Source organism: Onychomys torridus, chromosome 13 (assembly GCF_903995425.1).
Source record: "Onychomys torridus chromosome 13, mOncTor1.1, whole genome shotgun sequence".
Lineage (NCBI taxonomy): Eukaryota > Metazoa > Chordata > Mammalia > Rodentia > Cricetidae > Onychomys > Onychomys torridus.
Genome location: NC_050455.1, coordinates 63,437,402 through 63,451,687, shown reverse-complemented (window position 1 = coordinate 63,451,687; position 14,286 = coordinate 63,437,402). Strand labels below are relative to the sequence as shown.

Below are 14,286 nucleotides of genomic sequence, written 5' to 3'. Positions count from 1 at the left end.
TTCTGTGTATATAATAAATAAATAAGATCTTTTTTAAAAAAATACTTTCCTTCTAAAACCATTTTATAAGAGGCAGCATGGTGTCTCACACCTGTTATCCTAGCACTTGGAGGCTTACAGCACCAGCGTGCCATGAAATCAAGGTCCAGCCTGGGCTACAGAATGAGACTGTCTCAAACAAACACACAAAGTCAATGCCCCAATCATAAACAAGAGGCTTCCCCTGATCCAGTATTTAGGACAGAAAAGCATTAGATGTGGATGAGATCCCATCAGTCTAAGTCTTCCTTTAAACTAGATTAATAATGATAAGGAAAAAGGATGATGGAAGGGAACTGCCTTTCATGATAACACATCACAGCACAGGAGGACAATGACGGATGAATATGAGCAAGTAAATGACACCGTCTATGAAAATGTCACCATAAAAGGCCACTTTATATGCAAACTACAACAAGAATTCATTAAAATTAATTAATTTTTAAAACTGAATTCAAAGAATAATTACATCATTACTAAACTTTTCTAAAGATCTAATTTTAATAATTAACCAAAATGTTGAAATCAAATTCCTGAATCTCACACCAACAATTTAAGACACTAAAATAAAAACTTCTACTTTTTTTCTTCTTCATAAAGAGTATAATTCCTTCACAGGGGTTTTTAAAAATAACCTACTTCCAAATAAAAACTACCCCTCATAGCGCTAAGTACACCACAGTGCCGGTTCAATGGCAGCTTACTTCTGGCACTCCGCTGAAAGCCTGAGCTCTCTGGTTCTGGAAAGGAAGACCTTAGTTAAGGCACCAAGATTTCCCGTTCGAGGGTTATTTTCAACTGCAAGAGACAAGAAAAGCATTTAAATAGTTAACATTGAGGATATCATACCATTTATATAGAACGTCAATTGAAACTGCCGACTGACACGCTTACTGACATATCTCACATACAATTCAGAGAATAAGCAATGAGAGATTGCTGCTCTTGGTCTATGCTGGCTAGTTTCATGTCACAGGCTTGACACAGGTGAGTGTCCTCTGAGAGGAGGGAGCCTCAACTGAGAAAATGTCTCCGTAAGATCTGGCTGTGGAGCATATTCTTAATGAGTGACTGATGGGGAGGGCCCAGCCCATGGTGGGTGGTCCTGGGTTCTATAAGAAAGCAGGCTAAGCAAGCCATGGGGAGCAAGTCAGTAGGCAGCACCCCTCAATGGCCTCTGCATCAGCTCCTGCCCCCAGGTCCCTGCTGTTGGAGTTCCTGTCCTGGCTTCCTTCAGTAATGAGCAGTCAAGTGGAAGCCAAATCAACCCTTTCCTCCCCAACTTGCCTTTGGTCATGGTCATCACAATAGAACAGTGACTAAGACACAGTCTTAACTACAAATATCAACATTTACTTAGGAAGTAAACAATAGAAGAAAGTGTAATCTCAAAGGAGGTAAGAACCACTACTACTGTAATTTTTCATTCCTTTTGAATTTTTAAAAAAGTATTATTTTATTTTACATATGTATGGTTGGTTGGCCTGCACATATATCTATACATCATGTGCATCCCTGAGAAGGCCAGAAGAGAGAGCACTGGGTCCCCTGTAACTGGAATTGTAGACTATTTTGAGCTGCCATGTGGGTGCTGGGAACTGAACCTGGGTCCCCTGGAAGAGCAGTCAGTGCTCTTTACCACTGAGCTCCAGTCCAATTTTACAGATTCTTATCTATAAGCTGTTCCTTGCTCAAGGACACATCCTTTCCACTGGCTCAAATCCTGAGCTATGATCAAGGAACTGGGCTTAAGAAGCCATGACAAGTCTGAAGCAGAACATTAAGAATTGGACAGGAGACTCCTTAGTCCACATTCTACTTCTCCTGCTGAAGAAAGCTCACAGGGTTTAAGTCCTGGGTACAAAGTAAAATCCACGGCAGTGACAAGCACATGGTCATTTTCCTGACCCCTGATTTTCAATGTAATGTAAATTCAAGAGTCATGGACGCTGCTGGACCAGAAATGCAAACACGGAAGCACACTGGCCTGAGCTGCCAGGATTCCTTTCCATAAAGATCTGGGAATTGTGTATCTATGTGAGCCTTCTTTTTTCTTTTTTTTTTTTGAGCTGAGGATCGAACCCAGGGCCTAGCAAGTGCTCTACCACTGAGCTAAATCCCCAACCCCTGTGAGCCTTCTTAACATGCTGAAGAGTATCAAATATGAAGTTCTTCAGAAAATACTTTTAAAAACTAAAGGCAGGTCTGCAAACACATACTGTAAAAGACTTTATAAGGGAAGCCAGGTGTGGGGCACAGGCCTGAAATCCCAGCAGGGTCCCTACTACCACCACAGACATAGGCAAGGTGCACTGACCCAGTGGTGCAAAGCACCAATGAGTCAAATAATTGCTACTGTCATCCTCACAGTCAAGAATGACATTCATTAATTCATGACATACTATCATAATTTTAACAGAAATTTTGAAAACCTGCCTGTTTTTCTCTCCCCTCCCACCTTACCCAAAGACTTGCAAACTGAAACGGTTGCCTCTTCCAACAGCTTCAACTCAGAACTGCAGAGACAAAAGAAGAAATGTAGTTTATTACACAATGCTAAATATGTACACACTAATGTAATAGAATGTATCAATTGAAAAAATAAACTAGAACAAGCATATGGTAAACAAGGTACACAATAAAATTAGCAATATAAAATAAAGCTTCAATTTTCAGTGTAGTTAGGAAATTTACTCTAATTTTCAAGATATTAGAGAGAAGAGCTTGGGGTGACCTACCTTTCAGGACCTGGGGTGGGTAACCCAAAACAGAATACAAAGCCTAGGTTCCAAAGCAGCACTGATTATGCCCTTACAGTCATTCAGAGACTGACATCATGCTTAGGAGATGTGTGAGGTACGGAATCTCAATACTGTCAAATGGTTGAGCAAAAGACAGGAGTGGTGTTGTGTACCTGTAATCCCCAGAATTCAGGAGGCTGAGGCAGGACTGCCATGAGTTCAAGGCTAACCTGGACTACATGAGCTACACAGTGAATTTCAAGACAGAATGGCTGTCTCAAACAATAACAAAAAAAAAATAAAAAAAAAGTGAAACAAAGCAAGAAAAGAAGGAATACAAGCTTCAGTGGTCACAGACACAGAGAAAAACAAAAGCCAGGCATGGTGGCACACACCTTAAATACCAGCATTCTGGCAGGCAGAGGCAGATGGACCTCTAAGAGTTTGAGGCTAGCCTGGTCCACATAACAACCTCCAGGCTAGCCAGAGTAATATAATGATGATGATGATGATGATGATGATGATGATGATGATATAATAATTTCTAAAAAGCAAACACACACACATACAGTAGTGAAAAGTTTGGTTTCCCCACCCCCAACACATGGAACTAACTTTGCAGACCAGTCCGTCTGGTCTCGAACTCAGAGATCCACCTGTCTCTGCTTCTGGAGTGCTGGGATTAAAGGTGTGCAACACTACTGCCCAGCTTGGTTTTTTGTTTTGTTTTGTTTTGTTCTAACTCTACAACTCAAAAGTAAAAATAACTCCAAAACATCCCATTTAAAAATGGGCAAAGGATAAGGCTAGGCTGGGTATGGCTGTGCAAAGGACAGCCAAGACTATATAGAGATGCCGTCTCAGAAAAACTGGGGTTGGGGGGTGTACAGCAGAAAAAGAGAGATGGGTTCAAGACTAAGATTACTAGCTGTTCTTACAGAAGACCATGGGTTCCCAGTACCCAGCTCACAGGCCCGAAAATAAATCTTTTGTTTACTTGTTTGTTTTGAAACAGGGTATCTAGACACAGCCCACACAGAGATCAGCCGCTCTGCCTCTAGAGTGCTGGGATTCAGGTGTGCACAACCACGTCCAGCTTTTTTTCTTTTTTTTTTAAATGGGAATGCAATGGTTTGGTGCAGTAACGCATGCCTTTCATCCCAGCACTTGGGAGACTGGCAGATCTCTCTAGCAGAGTTCAAGGCCAGCTTGGTCTACACAGAGTTCCAGGACAACCAAGGCAGCATGGTAAGACCCTGCCTCAAAAAAAAGGAAACTACTAAAATATAGGAATTCAGAGACATGGCAGGCACAGAGACCTTGTCATGTTTGGGACATGGAGGTCAATCAACACAGGTCATCTTCAAAAGCTGTAGTTAGTGATCTAAACCACTGAGCCATCTCTCTGGCCACCAGATCAAGAGGTGATCTAAGTTTAAATGTGTTAAATGTTTCAAAGGTGTTTGTTTGCAAACGTAAAGAATCTATCTTTTTTTAATTTATTTTTATTATTTTATATTATGTGTGTGCAGTTGTCCACAGAAGCAGATGTCAAATCCTCCTGGGGGGTTGGTGTTACAGATGGTTGTGAACTGCCTGGTGTGAGTTCTGGGACTCAATCTCAGGTCCTCTAGAAGAACAGGAACTGTGCTTAATGGCTGAGCCATCTCTCCAGCCCCAAGAATGTATCCTCTGAAGCTTTAATTCCTCTCCTCACAGAATGATCCCCCTCCTTCGCAAAGCTGTTCTTTGTGGCTAGCCAGCTAACACCTGCCTCGCTGTGATGAGGCTCAGGAAGCCTGGCTCTCCTTACACATGGCTCTCCTAGCTCCCACCTGAGCGATCACTTCTGGGCGAAGGCACCCTCGGTGCCCACATTTACGCTCCATGAAAACAGGGCTTCATTCATCATGCACCTCCACCTTGCCTGTCCACCTGAAGAAAATACCTGACAGTTGTTCAGCCAGTGAGAGTCACAGAGCTCTGCTGCTGGAGGCCTGCAGGTTCTAGGCTCTGACTGTAACTTTAAGTGTCTGTAAAGCAGCAGCTCTCAACCTGTGGGTTGTGACACCTTTGAGATAGCATACTGGATATTCATATTATGATCTGTAACAGTAGCAAGATTTTAGCTATGCAGTGACGAAATAGTCTTATGGTGTGGGGTCACCACCTGAGAAACTATTAAAGGGTCGTAGCGGTAAGAAGGTTGAGAGCCACAGTTGTTCAGAAACTCAACGGGCACACTGACTGCTGTAGTAGACTTTCCTCCCTCTCATCCAGCCACAGTCCAGTTGTCTAACCGTCTCAGGCATTTAGGAATCGTGTGCTTTGTGTCTGCTTTATTCGGACTGTTCTGTTCTCTAACTGTTGCTGTTGGACTGCTGGCATCACAGACGAGGCTTGCTTCAGGACCCAGTATGGCTGCTTATCTAGAGTTCAGTTTGATAGAAAAACTGATTATGAGACTGTGAATTTTAAATATTTATCTCTCATCTATCAATTAGGTTTCCTAGTTGACTCCATATATGGAGTTCATGTACAGAGTGAGTCTGAAGTAATTTGTGTTAGGATTTGCTGCCTCTTGTCCCTTTTGGCATATTTCCAGTGTCTCACATCTGACTTCGGAAACATTTGGTTTCTGATTGTGATTGTAATTCTCTGGAAACACTGGTGTATTTCTGAAGTACCATTTTACTTGTATTGACTTCAAATACGATCTGTGGGTTGCCTCCTGCCAGAATAGCTGAGCTGCTGGGTGGAGCTGGGCAGCAGTAGCGCACGCCTTTAATCCCAGCACTTGGGAGGCAGAGCCAAGGGGATCTCTGTGAGTTCGAGGCCAGCCAGGTCTACAGAGCAAGGTCCAGGACAGGCACCAAAACTACACAGAGAAGCCCTGTCTTGAAATAAAAAAATCTAAAAACACTCCACCTAAAGTATTTACCACACTAAAAGCGTAGGAAGGAATTCCAACAGCAAGAATATGGATGTCTCTGCAGACCTGGATTCCAGAGTGGTCACCATCAAAGCATGTCTACCAAGCATACTGCCTCATAAACCACACTGCACATGGATTTCTAAGCACTGCCCAGTTAAGAGAAAGCAAAGTGGACCCTGACATAATGGAGGGTCACACTAAAGCCACATCTCAGTGTCAGGGGGTTTTATCTAGCTGCAGGACCAAGTCTGAGTCTCAGTGTCCTTAAAGCCAAGCAAGAATGCCACCATCAACAGTACAGTGGCACAAACCACAATGCAACATGTAAAAAGGACCCAACACACAACTCAGTGTGAAACGCCTAGTCCTCAACTACAAAGGGAAGGCACAAGTCAAGTTTTCATGTATTTATCCTCATACGTTCACAAATAACTTACCAATGCTACACTGTCTTCTCCCACTGGAGAAGAGGGAACTATATCACATCATTTAATAATTTTGAAGAGTTCAAACATTTTGAAATCGTCTCAAATAGGCAATGCTAGATGTGGTTAATAGGGCACACCTACAATCCTAGCACTTAGGAGACAGTGTGAAGAACCATGAATTCAGGCCACTGTGAGCACCTGAGATCAAGTGCATATACCGTCACACAGACTCATACATAAACATAATTTAAAAATCTTAAAATTAAAAAAAAATAAAATCCACTGTAGGCACACAACTTTAATCCCAACACCGAGGAGGCAGAGGCAGGCGGATCTCTATGAGTTAGAGGCCAGTCTGGTCTACAGAGTGAGTTCCAAGTCATCCAGGGCTACACAGAGAAATCCTGCCTCAAAAAACAAAACAAAACAAGACAAAAATCTACACACAGCCAGATGTGGTGACACAGACCTTTATTTCTAGCACTGGAGAGGCAGAGGCTGACAGATCTCTGAGTTGGTGGTCAACCTGGTCTTCTACATAATGAGTTAGAAGACAACCAATGCTACATAGTGAAACCTTGTCTCAACAAATCAAAACAAAAACAAACAAATTCACACATGTGAACATATATACACAAAAACAAAAAGAAGAAAATAAATAAGACCAAGGCAGGGGCACATCACTCTGTATACTTTAAACCTTTTCTGTTTTAAATTCCATGTTACAATCCTCAGGAATGACAAACATCTTTACCCTTTTATGCAAGAATGGTCTAGAGAGCAGAACATTAAAATGTGACAGAAAAAGTAAAGATATGACCAATAGAAAGTGAAAAGTTGAGTCTTGGGGGAGATGGATTCCCAATTTTCTAAGGAAGCGCCATATTGATTTCCAAAGTGGCTGTACAAGCTTGCATTCCCACCAGCAGTGGAGGAGAGTTCCCCTTGTTCCACATCCTCTCCAACATAAGCTGTCTTCTGTGCTTTTGATCTTAGCCATTCTGACAGGTGTAAGGTGGTATCTCAGAGTCGTTTTGATTTGCATTTCCCAGATAATTAGGGACGTTGAGCAATTCCTTAAATGTCTTTCAGCCATTTGAAGTTCCTCTGTGGAGAATTCTCTGTTTAGTTCTATAGCCCATTTCTTAATTGGACTGTTGGGCATTTTGATGTCTAATTTCTTGAGTTCTTTATATACTCTGGATATCAGCCCTCTGTCAGATGTGAGGTTGGTGAAGAACTTTTCCCATTCTGTAGGCTGTCGCTTTGTCTTGTTGACCATGTACTTTGCTCTACAAAAGCTTCTCAGTTTCAACAGGTCCCATTGATTGATTGTTTCTCTCAGTGTCTATGCTACTGGTGTTATATTTAGAAAGTGATCTCCAGTGCCAATGAGTTCAAGAGTACTTCCTACTTTCTCTACTATCAGGTTCAGAGTAGCTGGATTTATGTTGAGGTCTTTGATCCACTTGGATTTAAGTTTTGTGCACGGTGACAGATATGGATCTATTTGCAGCCTTCTACACATTGACATCCAGTTATGCCAGCACCATTTGTTGAAGATGCTTTCTTTTATCCATTGTACATTTTTGGCTTCTTTGTCAAAAATTATATGTTCATAGGTGTGTGGGTTAATGTCAGGGTCTTCAATTCGATTCCATTGATCCACATGTCAGTTTTTATGCCAGTACCAAGCTGTTTTTATTACAGTAGCTCTATAGCAGAGCTTGAGGTCGGGGATTGTGATGCCTCCAGAGGTTGTTTTATTGTACAGGATTCTTTTGGCTATCCTGGGTTTTTTGTTTTTCCATATGAAGTTGAGTATTATTCTTTCCAGATCTGTGAAGAATTGTGTTGGTAATTTGATGGGAATTGTGTTGAATCTGTAGATTGCTTTTGGTAAGATCACCATTTTTACTATGTTAATCCTGCCTATCCATGAGCATGGGAGATCTTTCCATTTTCTGACATCTTCAATTTCTTTTTTCAGGGACTTAAAGTTCTTGTCATATAGGTCCTTCACATGCTTAGTTAGCGTAACCCCAAGGTATTTTATATCATTTGTGGCTATTGTAAAGGGTGATGTATCTCTGATTTCCTTCTCAGCCTGTTTGTCTACTGTATATAGAAGGGCTACTGATTTTTTGAGTTGATCTTGTATCCTGCTATGTTGCTGAAGGTTTTTATTAGCTGCATCAGTTCCTTGGTTGAATTTTTGGGGTCACTCATGTATACTAACATGTCATCTGCAAATAGAGAGAGCTTGACTTCTCCCTTTCCAATTTGTATCCCCTTAATCTCTTTATGTTATCTTATAGCTCTGACTAGAATTTCAAGTACTATATTGAATAAGTAGGGGGAGAGGGGACAGCCTTGCCTTGTTCCTGATTTTAGTGATATTGCTTTGAGTTTCTCTCTATTTAATTTGATGTTGGCTGTTGGCTTGCTGTAGATTGCCTTTATTATGTTTAGGTATGTTCCCTGTATTCCTGATCGCTCCAAAACCTTTATCATGAAGGGGTGTTGGATTTTGTCAAATGCCTTTTCTGCATCTAGTGAGATGATCATGTGGTTTTTTTCCTTGAGTTTGTTTATATGGTGTATTACATTGATAGACTTTCGTATGTTGAACCACCCTTGCATCCCTGGGATGAAGCCTACTTGATCATGGTGGATAATTGTTTTGATGTGCTCTTGGAGTCTGTTTGCCAGAATTTTATTGAGTATTTTTGCATCGATGTTCATGAGGGAGATCAGTCTGTAGTTCTCTTTCTTTGTTGCATCTTTGTTTGGTTTAGGAATCAGGGTAATTGTAGCCTCATAGAAGGAGTTTGGTAATATACCTTCTGCTTCTATTGTGTGGAATAATTTAAAGAGTATTGGTATTAAGTCTTCTTTGAAGATCTGGTAGAATTCTGCAGTGAAACCATCAGGTCCAGGGCTTTTTTTGGTTGGGAGACTTTTAAAGACCCAGCTATAGCACTCTTGGGCATATACCCAAGGAATGCTCAATCATACCACATGGGCATTTGCTCAACTATGTTCGTATCAGCTTTGTTTGTAATAGCCAGAACCTGGAAACAACCTAGATGCCCTTCAACTGAAGAATGGATAAAGAAAATATGGTACATATACACAATGGAGTACTACTCAGCAGAGAAAAACAATGACATCATGAGGTTTGCAGGCAAATGGATGGATCTAGAAAAAATCATCCTGAGTGAGGTAACCCAGACTCAGAAGGACAAACACGGTATGTACTCACTCATAGGAGGATGCTAGATGTAAAACAAAGATGACTAGACTGCTACACAACTCCAGGGAGGCTACCTACAAAACGGGACCCTAGGAAAGACCCAAGGATCACCCAATGACAGAGAAATGGATGAGATCTACATGAACAACCTGGACGACAGTGGGAGTAATGAAGGGCAAGATTTGAGGAAAAGAAAGCTTAGGGGAGCAGGAGATCCCAGCTGGATCAAGAACAGAAAGGGAGAATGAGGAATAACAGACCATGATAAATGAAGACCACATGAGAACAGGAATAGGCAGAGTGCTCGAGAGGTCCCCAGAAATCCACAATGATATATCCTCTGTAGTCTGCTGGCAATGGTCGAGAGAAAGCCTGATCTGACTAGGTGATCAGATGACTAAACACCCTAACAGTCGTCTTGGAACTCTCATCCAATAACTGATGGAAGAGGATGCAGAGATCTTCAGCCAGGACCCAGGTGGAGCTCCAGGTGTACAACTGTCGAGAAAGAGGAGGGTCTGCAAGAGCGTGAATTGTTGAATCCAAGATTGCAAAAAGCACAGGGACAAATAGCCAAACGAATGGAAGCACATGAATTATGAACCAAAGGCTGTGGAGCCCCCAGCTGGATCAGGCCCTCTGGATAAGTGAGACAGTTGAATAGCTTGATCTGTTTGGGAGGCACCCAGTCTGTGGGACCAGGGTCTGTCCTTAGTGCATGAGCTGGCTGTTTGAAACCTTGGGCTTACACAGGGACACTTTGCTCAGTCTGGAAGGAGGTGACAGGACCTGCCTGTACTGAATCCACCAGGTTTAAATGAATCCACAGGGGTGCCTTGATCCTGGAGGACATGGGAATGGAGGGGAGGAGCTAGGGGGAAGGTGAGGGTGGGGGCAGGAGGGGGGAGGACAGGGGAACCCATGGCTGATGTATAAAATTTAAAACACATAATAATAAAGAAAAAAGAAAGAAAGAAAGTGAAAAGTTGTAAGAAATATTTCATTATAGAGATAGATTATCAACCGTGTTAGCCACTAAAGGAGAAAAGGTTTCCAAATGTCATCAGCCACAACCCCAGACAAGGCCTGGGTGGATGGATCTGCTGGTCCCCTGCGGCCTCAGGGAAAAGCCCACCTTCAGCTCAAGCTTGAAGAAAGAAAAAGGCCAGAGCTCAGTGTTAGACCACCCATTGCCATCAGCCACAGAGTGCAAGTGCTGAATGCCAAGCAGTTTTCCAAAACTGAGAAAACAAAAAGAGTATTTTTGGTGAAGAGGGAAAATCATACTTTCATATAAAGCCTGTAGTTCAAGAATTCAAGTTTCTACCACCAAAGTAAACATAGAACATGGGTCATTGAATAAACCAAATATTCCCTTTAACTGTCAGATATGAAAATTTGCAAAAATTATTTACAATATTTTTTAGTCAACTGGTGTTAATGGGTCAGACAGATGAGTGTGCAAATAAAACACTAGTAGAGTTAACACAGGCAGCACACTGAACTAGGGACTTGAAGGAATATATTTTGGTGCCAAATGTAGGCCCGAAGCAAGTGTTTGTGCCTTTAGTGATTTCTAGCACCCACACACTTCCCTTTGTCCACTCAAGCTCTCCTTTTCTACCAACCCATCTTCACCTGTGCAGACTGTGGGTCTGCATTTACTGAATCGGTAGACTGTTGGGCCTCAGTGTTGGGCCTGAAGAATTACAGAAGGAAAAAAGGAGATGGAATAACAAATAATCTTGGAAAGGATTGGTACCAATTTGTTACGAAATACCAGTACATGTTGGAGACATGACTCAGCGGTGAAGAGTGCGTGCTGCTCTGCCAAAGATGTGGTTCAGCTCCCAGCATGAACTTCTGATGGCTTACTTTAGTGTCGCCCTTTTCTGGTCTCCATGGACACCCATGTACACATGATGCACGTATAGGCTCATGTGCTCACGTGTGCACAAATAACACACACAAATAACAAAGAATAACTTTTTAAAAACAAATAACTCTGCAACCTTTTAAAAGTCTTATGTTCTCACTCAGGCAGTGCTGGCACACCCCTTTAATCCCAGCAACCAAGAGGCAGAGGCAGGCGGATCTCTGTTGAGTTCTAGGTCAGCCTGGTCTACAGAGAGAGTTCCAGGACAGTCAGGGATACATAGAGAAACCCTGTCTCGAAAAACAAAACAAAACCTGAGTTCAATCTCCAGGACTACAGCAATAAGTAAAAAAACACACATAAAGTTGACATACAAATGAATCTGCTTAAAGAAAACAGCTTACATTCTATTATCTTTATGTATACTATTCAAAGTTCTGTCATCCTGACTGTTTCATTTAAAACAAAGGTAACTAAGGACCTGGTGTCGCTTAGATTTACTTTTTTAAATGTATGAGTACTCTGTCTCCATGTACACCTGCACACCAGAAGAGGGCATCAGATCCCATTACAGATGGTTGTGAGCCACCATGTGGGTGCTGGGAATTGAACTCAGGACCTTTGGAAGAGCATCCAGTACTCTTAACCATTGAGCCATCTCTCCAGCCCCCAGACACTTTCTCCTTCAAGTAGATCTACGTAACACCAACACAGAAACACTAGCAAGCACACACAATGTCTGTATACACGCAGAAGAAACTATCATGGGGTCTGCAATGATGGCTCCATGGCTGAGAGCATTTGCTGTTGGTTCCCAGCACCCACGTGGCAGCTCATGACCATCTGTAACTCGAGACACAGGCGTTCTGACGCTCTCTGGCCTCCAAGGGCAGCAGGTACATCTGTGGTGAACGTATACACATGCATGCATGCATGCAAGCAAAGCACTCAACCCATAAAATAAGAACACTTTTGAAAATACCTTTTAAAACAAAAAAATGTATCATGCATATAACATGATATAAAAATTGTAACTTGGGGCTGGAGAGATGGCTCAGAGGTTAAGAGTACTGACTGCTCTTCCAGAGGTCCCGAGTTCAATTCCCAGCAACCACATGGTGGCTCACAACCATGTATAATGAGATCTGATACCCTCTTCTGGCATGACATGCAGACAGAACATTGTATACATAATAAATAAAAATAATAAATCTTTTTAAAAAATTGTATCTAGGTCATAATTACAATCACACGAAACAATGTGAAAGATAAAGAATTTTTAAAAAATGAATTTAAACATGGCAAGGGAAATGATAGGTTAACAAGTGACTTTTCTCTAACTGCTATGAAACCATCAACTACAGTGTATTCAGGAAGCAAACCTCTAAATTATATTCTTTCACTCACAGCTTCCAGCAAACTAGACTGGCTGTATTTTACTTTTAAGGCACACCAGTCCCATATACAGATGGTAAAAGATGAAAAGATCATAGTTCAAATCTCTTAGAGAAAGCAGATGTGCAAAAAAGCTGTTGGGGGAAATTACAAGAGAATTCTGAACACAGATTTGCCGAACAAACCACAATTAAAATGTTTATAAAATAAATACTAAAAATGTTTTCAGCCCTTTCACTGAAAATTGTCACAGAATGTCTTCAAAACTGACACTTTACACCAATGTCATTTTTCAGCCTGCAATGTACCCATTCTAACAAATATGCAGTCTCTGTCACTGTACACATGGGCCTAAGTAAATCAACAAGTGACCATTCAGAAAAACACAGAGGCATTTCTACGGACCTCCCCCTTACATTAGCAAACAGGGAATTACAGAAATCATTCACAAAACTAACAAGAATCAACGCATTCAGTGGTTAAACTGCAGGAAGGTTAATGTTTTCAAAGAACCTATTCATAGTAAAATTTCAAAGGCTAAAACTGCATATAAATTTACTGCAGAAATGTTTAATGCATCAGGCAAACCAAAAAGGTGTTTGTTTTCCTGTGATTCACAGACAATCTATATGCTGCCATTCAGCTGCCGAAATCAAAGGCCTGCAACTATTAAACCGTGAAACTGCAACAACCACCGTACCGGGAAACACTGCATTTGTTTTCTCAGGAAAATAAGGGAAATTAATAGCTTTAAATTTAGTTTTCAACACCATGAGGATGCAGCCAAGGGAGCAGTGCTAAGGCTGTCCTGGCCCCTGACTCCAGCACTGTGACACTTCATGCTGGCCCACTTCAGCGTTCAGTTTAAGGGAGTAATCAATCAGTCCTAGATAAGCCCACTCAGCTTCCCAAAGCTGGAAGGTATAAATGAAGGAGGGGATGAAAGTTTTGATGCAATGTGTAAAAACTGAACTTCCTCAAGCAACGCTCCACGCTGTACTCCGTTAACCAACTGGCTTGATGCAGTACTTTTGTTGGCACCAGAACAAACCTCTGATGAAAGAAATGAAGAGAACCTAGAAACCAGTTTAGTAGCTACCCATGGCACCTCAGCCAGGGAGTCTACCCCATAAACTGTACAGATGTGTGCCCACAAGAATGGAAACACAGGAGAGGAACAACTCAAAGAAAACAACGCTTTCCTGCTGTGGGATATTCAGTATGTCAAATGCGCTGCTCTGATTGGTTAAAATAAAACACTGACTGGCCAGTAGCCAAGCAGGAAGTATGGGTGGGACAAACAGAGAAGGGAAGTCTGGGAAGTGGAAGACGGAGGTGGGGAGAGCTGCCAGCCGCCTCCATGACAAGCGAGATGTAAGGTACAGGTAAGCCACGGCCATACAGTTTATAAGTAATATAAGTGTCTGAGTGATTATTTTATACGTGGGTTGTGGGACCGCGGGGGCTTGGTGGCACCTGGAGAGAAGATCTCCAACTACACGTGTTTCTTTTAGTCAGACACTCCTGAGCTAATTCAAGTCTCTGCTGTTTCTCAAGTGAGGAAACACATTTAAAAACTTTAAGGAAAGATCACTGGGCCAAGCAACCTGACCAGA

General features: G+C 41.9%; 1 protein-coding gene across 1 annotated transcript in view; it reads right to left on the bottom strand.

Annotated features, from left to right (window-relative positions):
• Dym (dymeclin) overlaps positions 1 to 14,286 on the bottom strand; it is a 277,340-nt gene that overhangs the window by 232,419 nt on the left and 30,635 nt on the right. Inside the window, exons 3-4 of the mRNA XM_036205223.1 lie at positions 2,503 to 2,555; positions 744 to 837 (exon numbers count right to left, since the gene is read on the bottom strand). Of these exons, the coding sequence (XP_036061116.1) occupies positions 744 to 837; positions 2,503 to 2,555 (147 nt within the window). The remainder of the gene's footprint in view (positions 1 to 743; positions 838 to 2,502; positions 2,556 to 14,286) is intronic.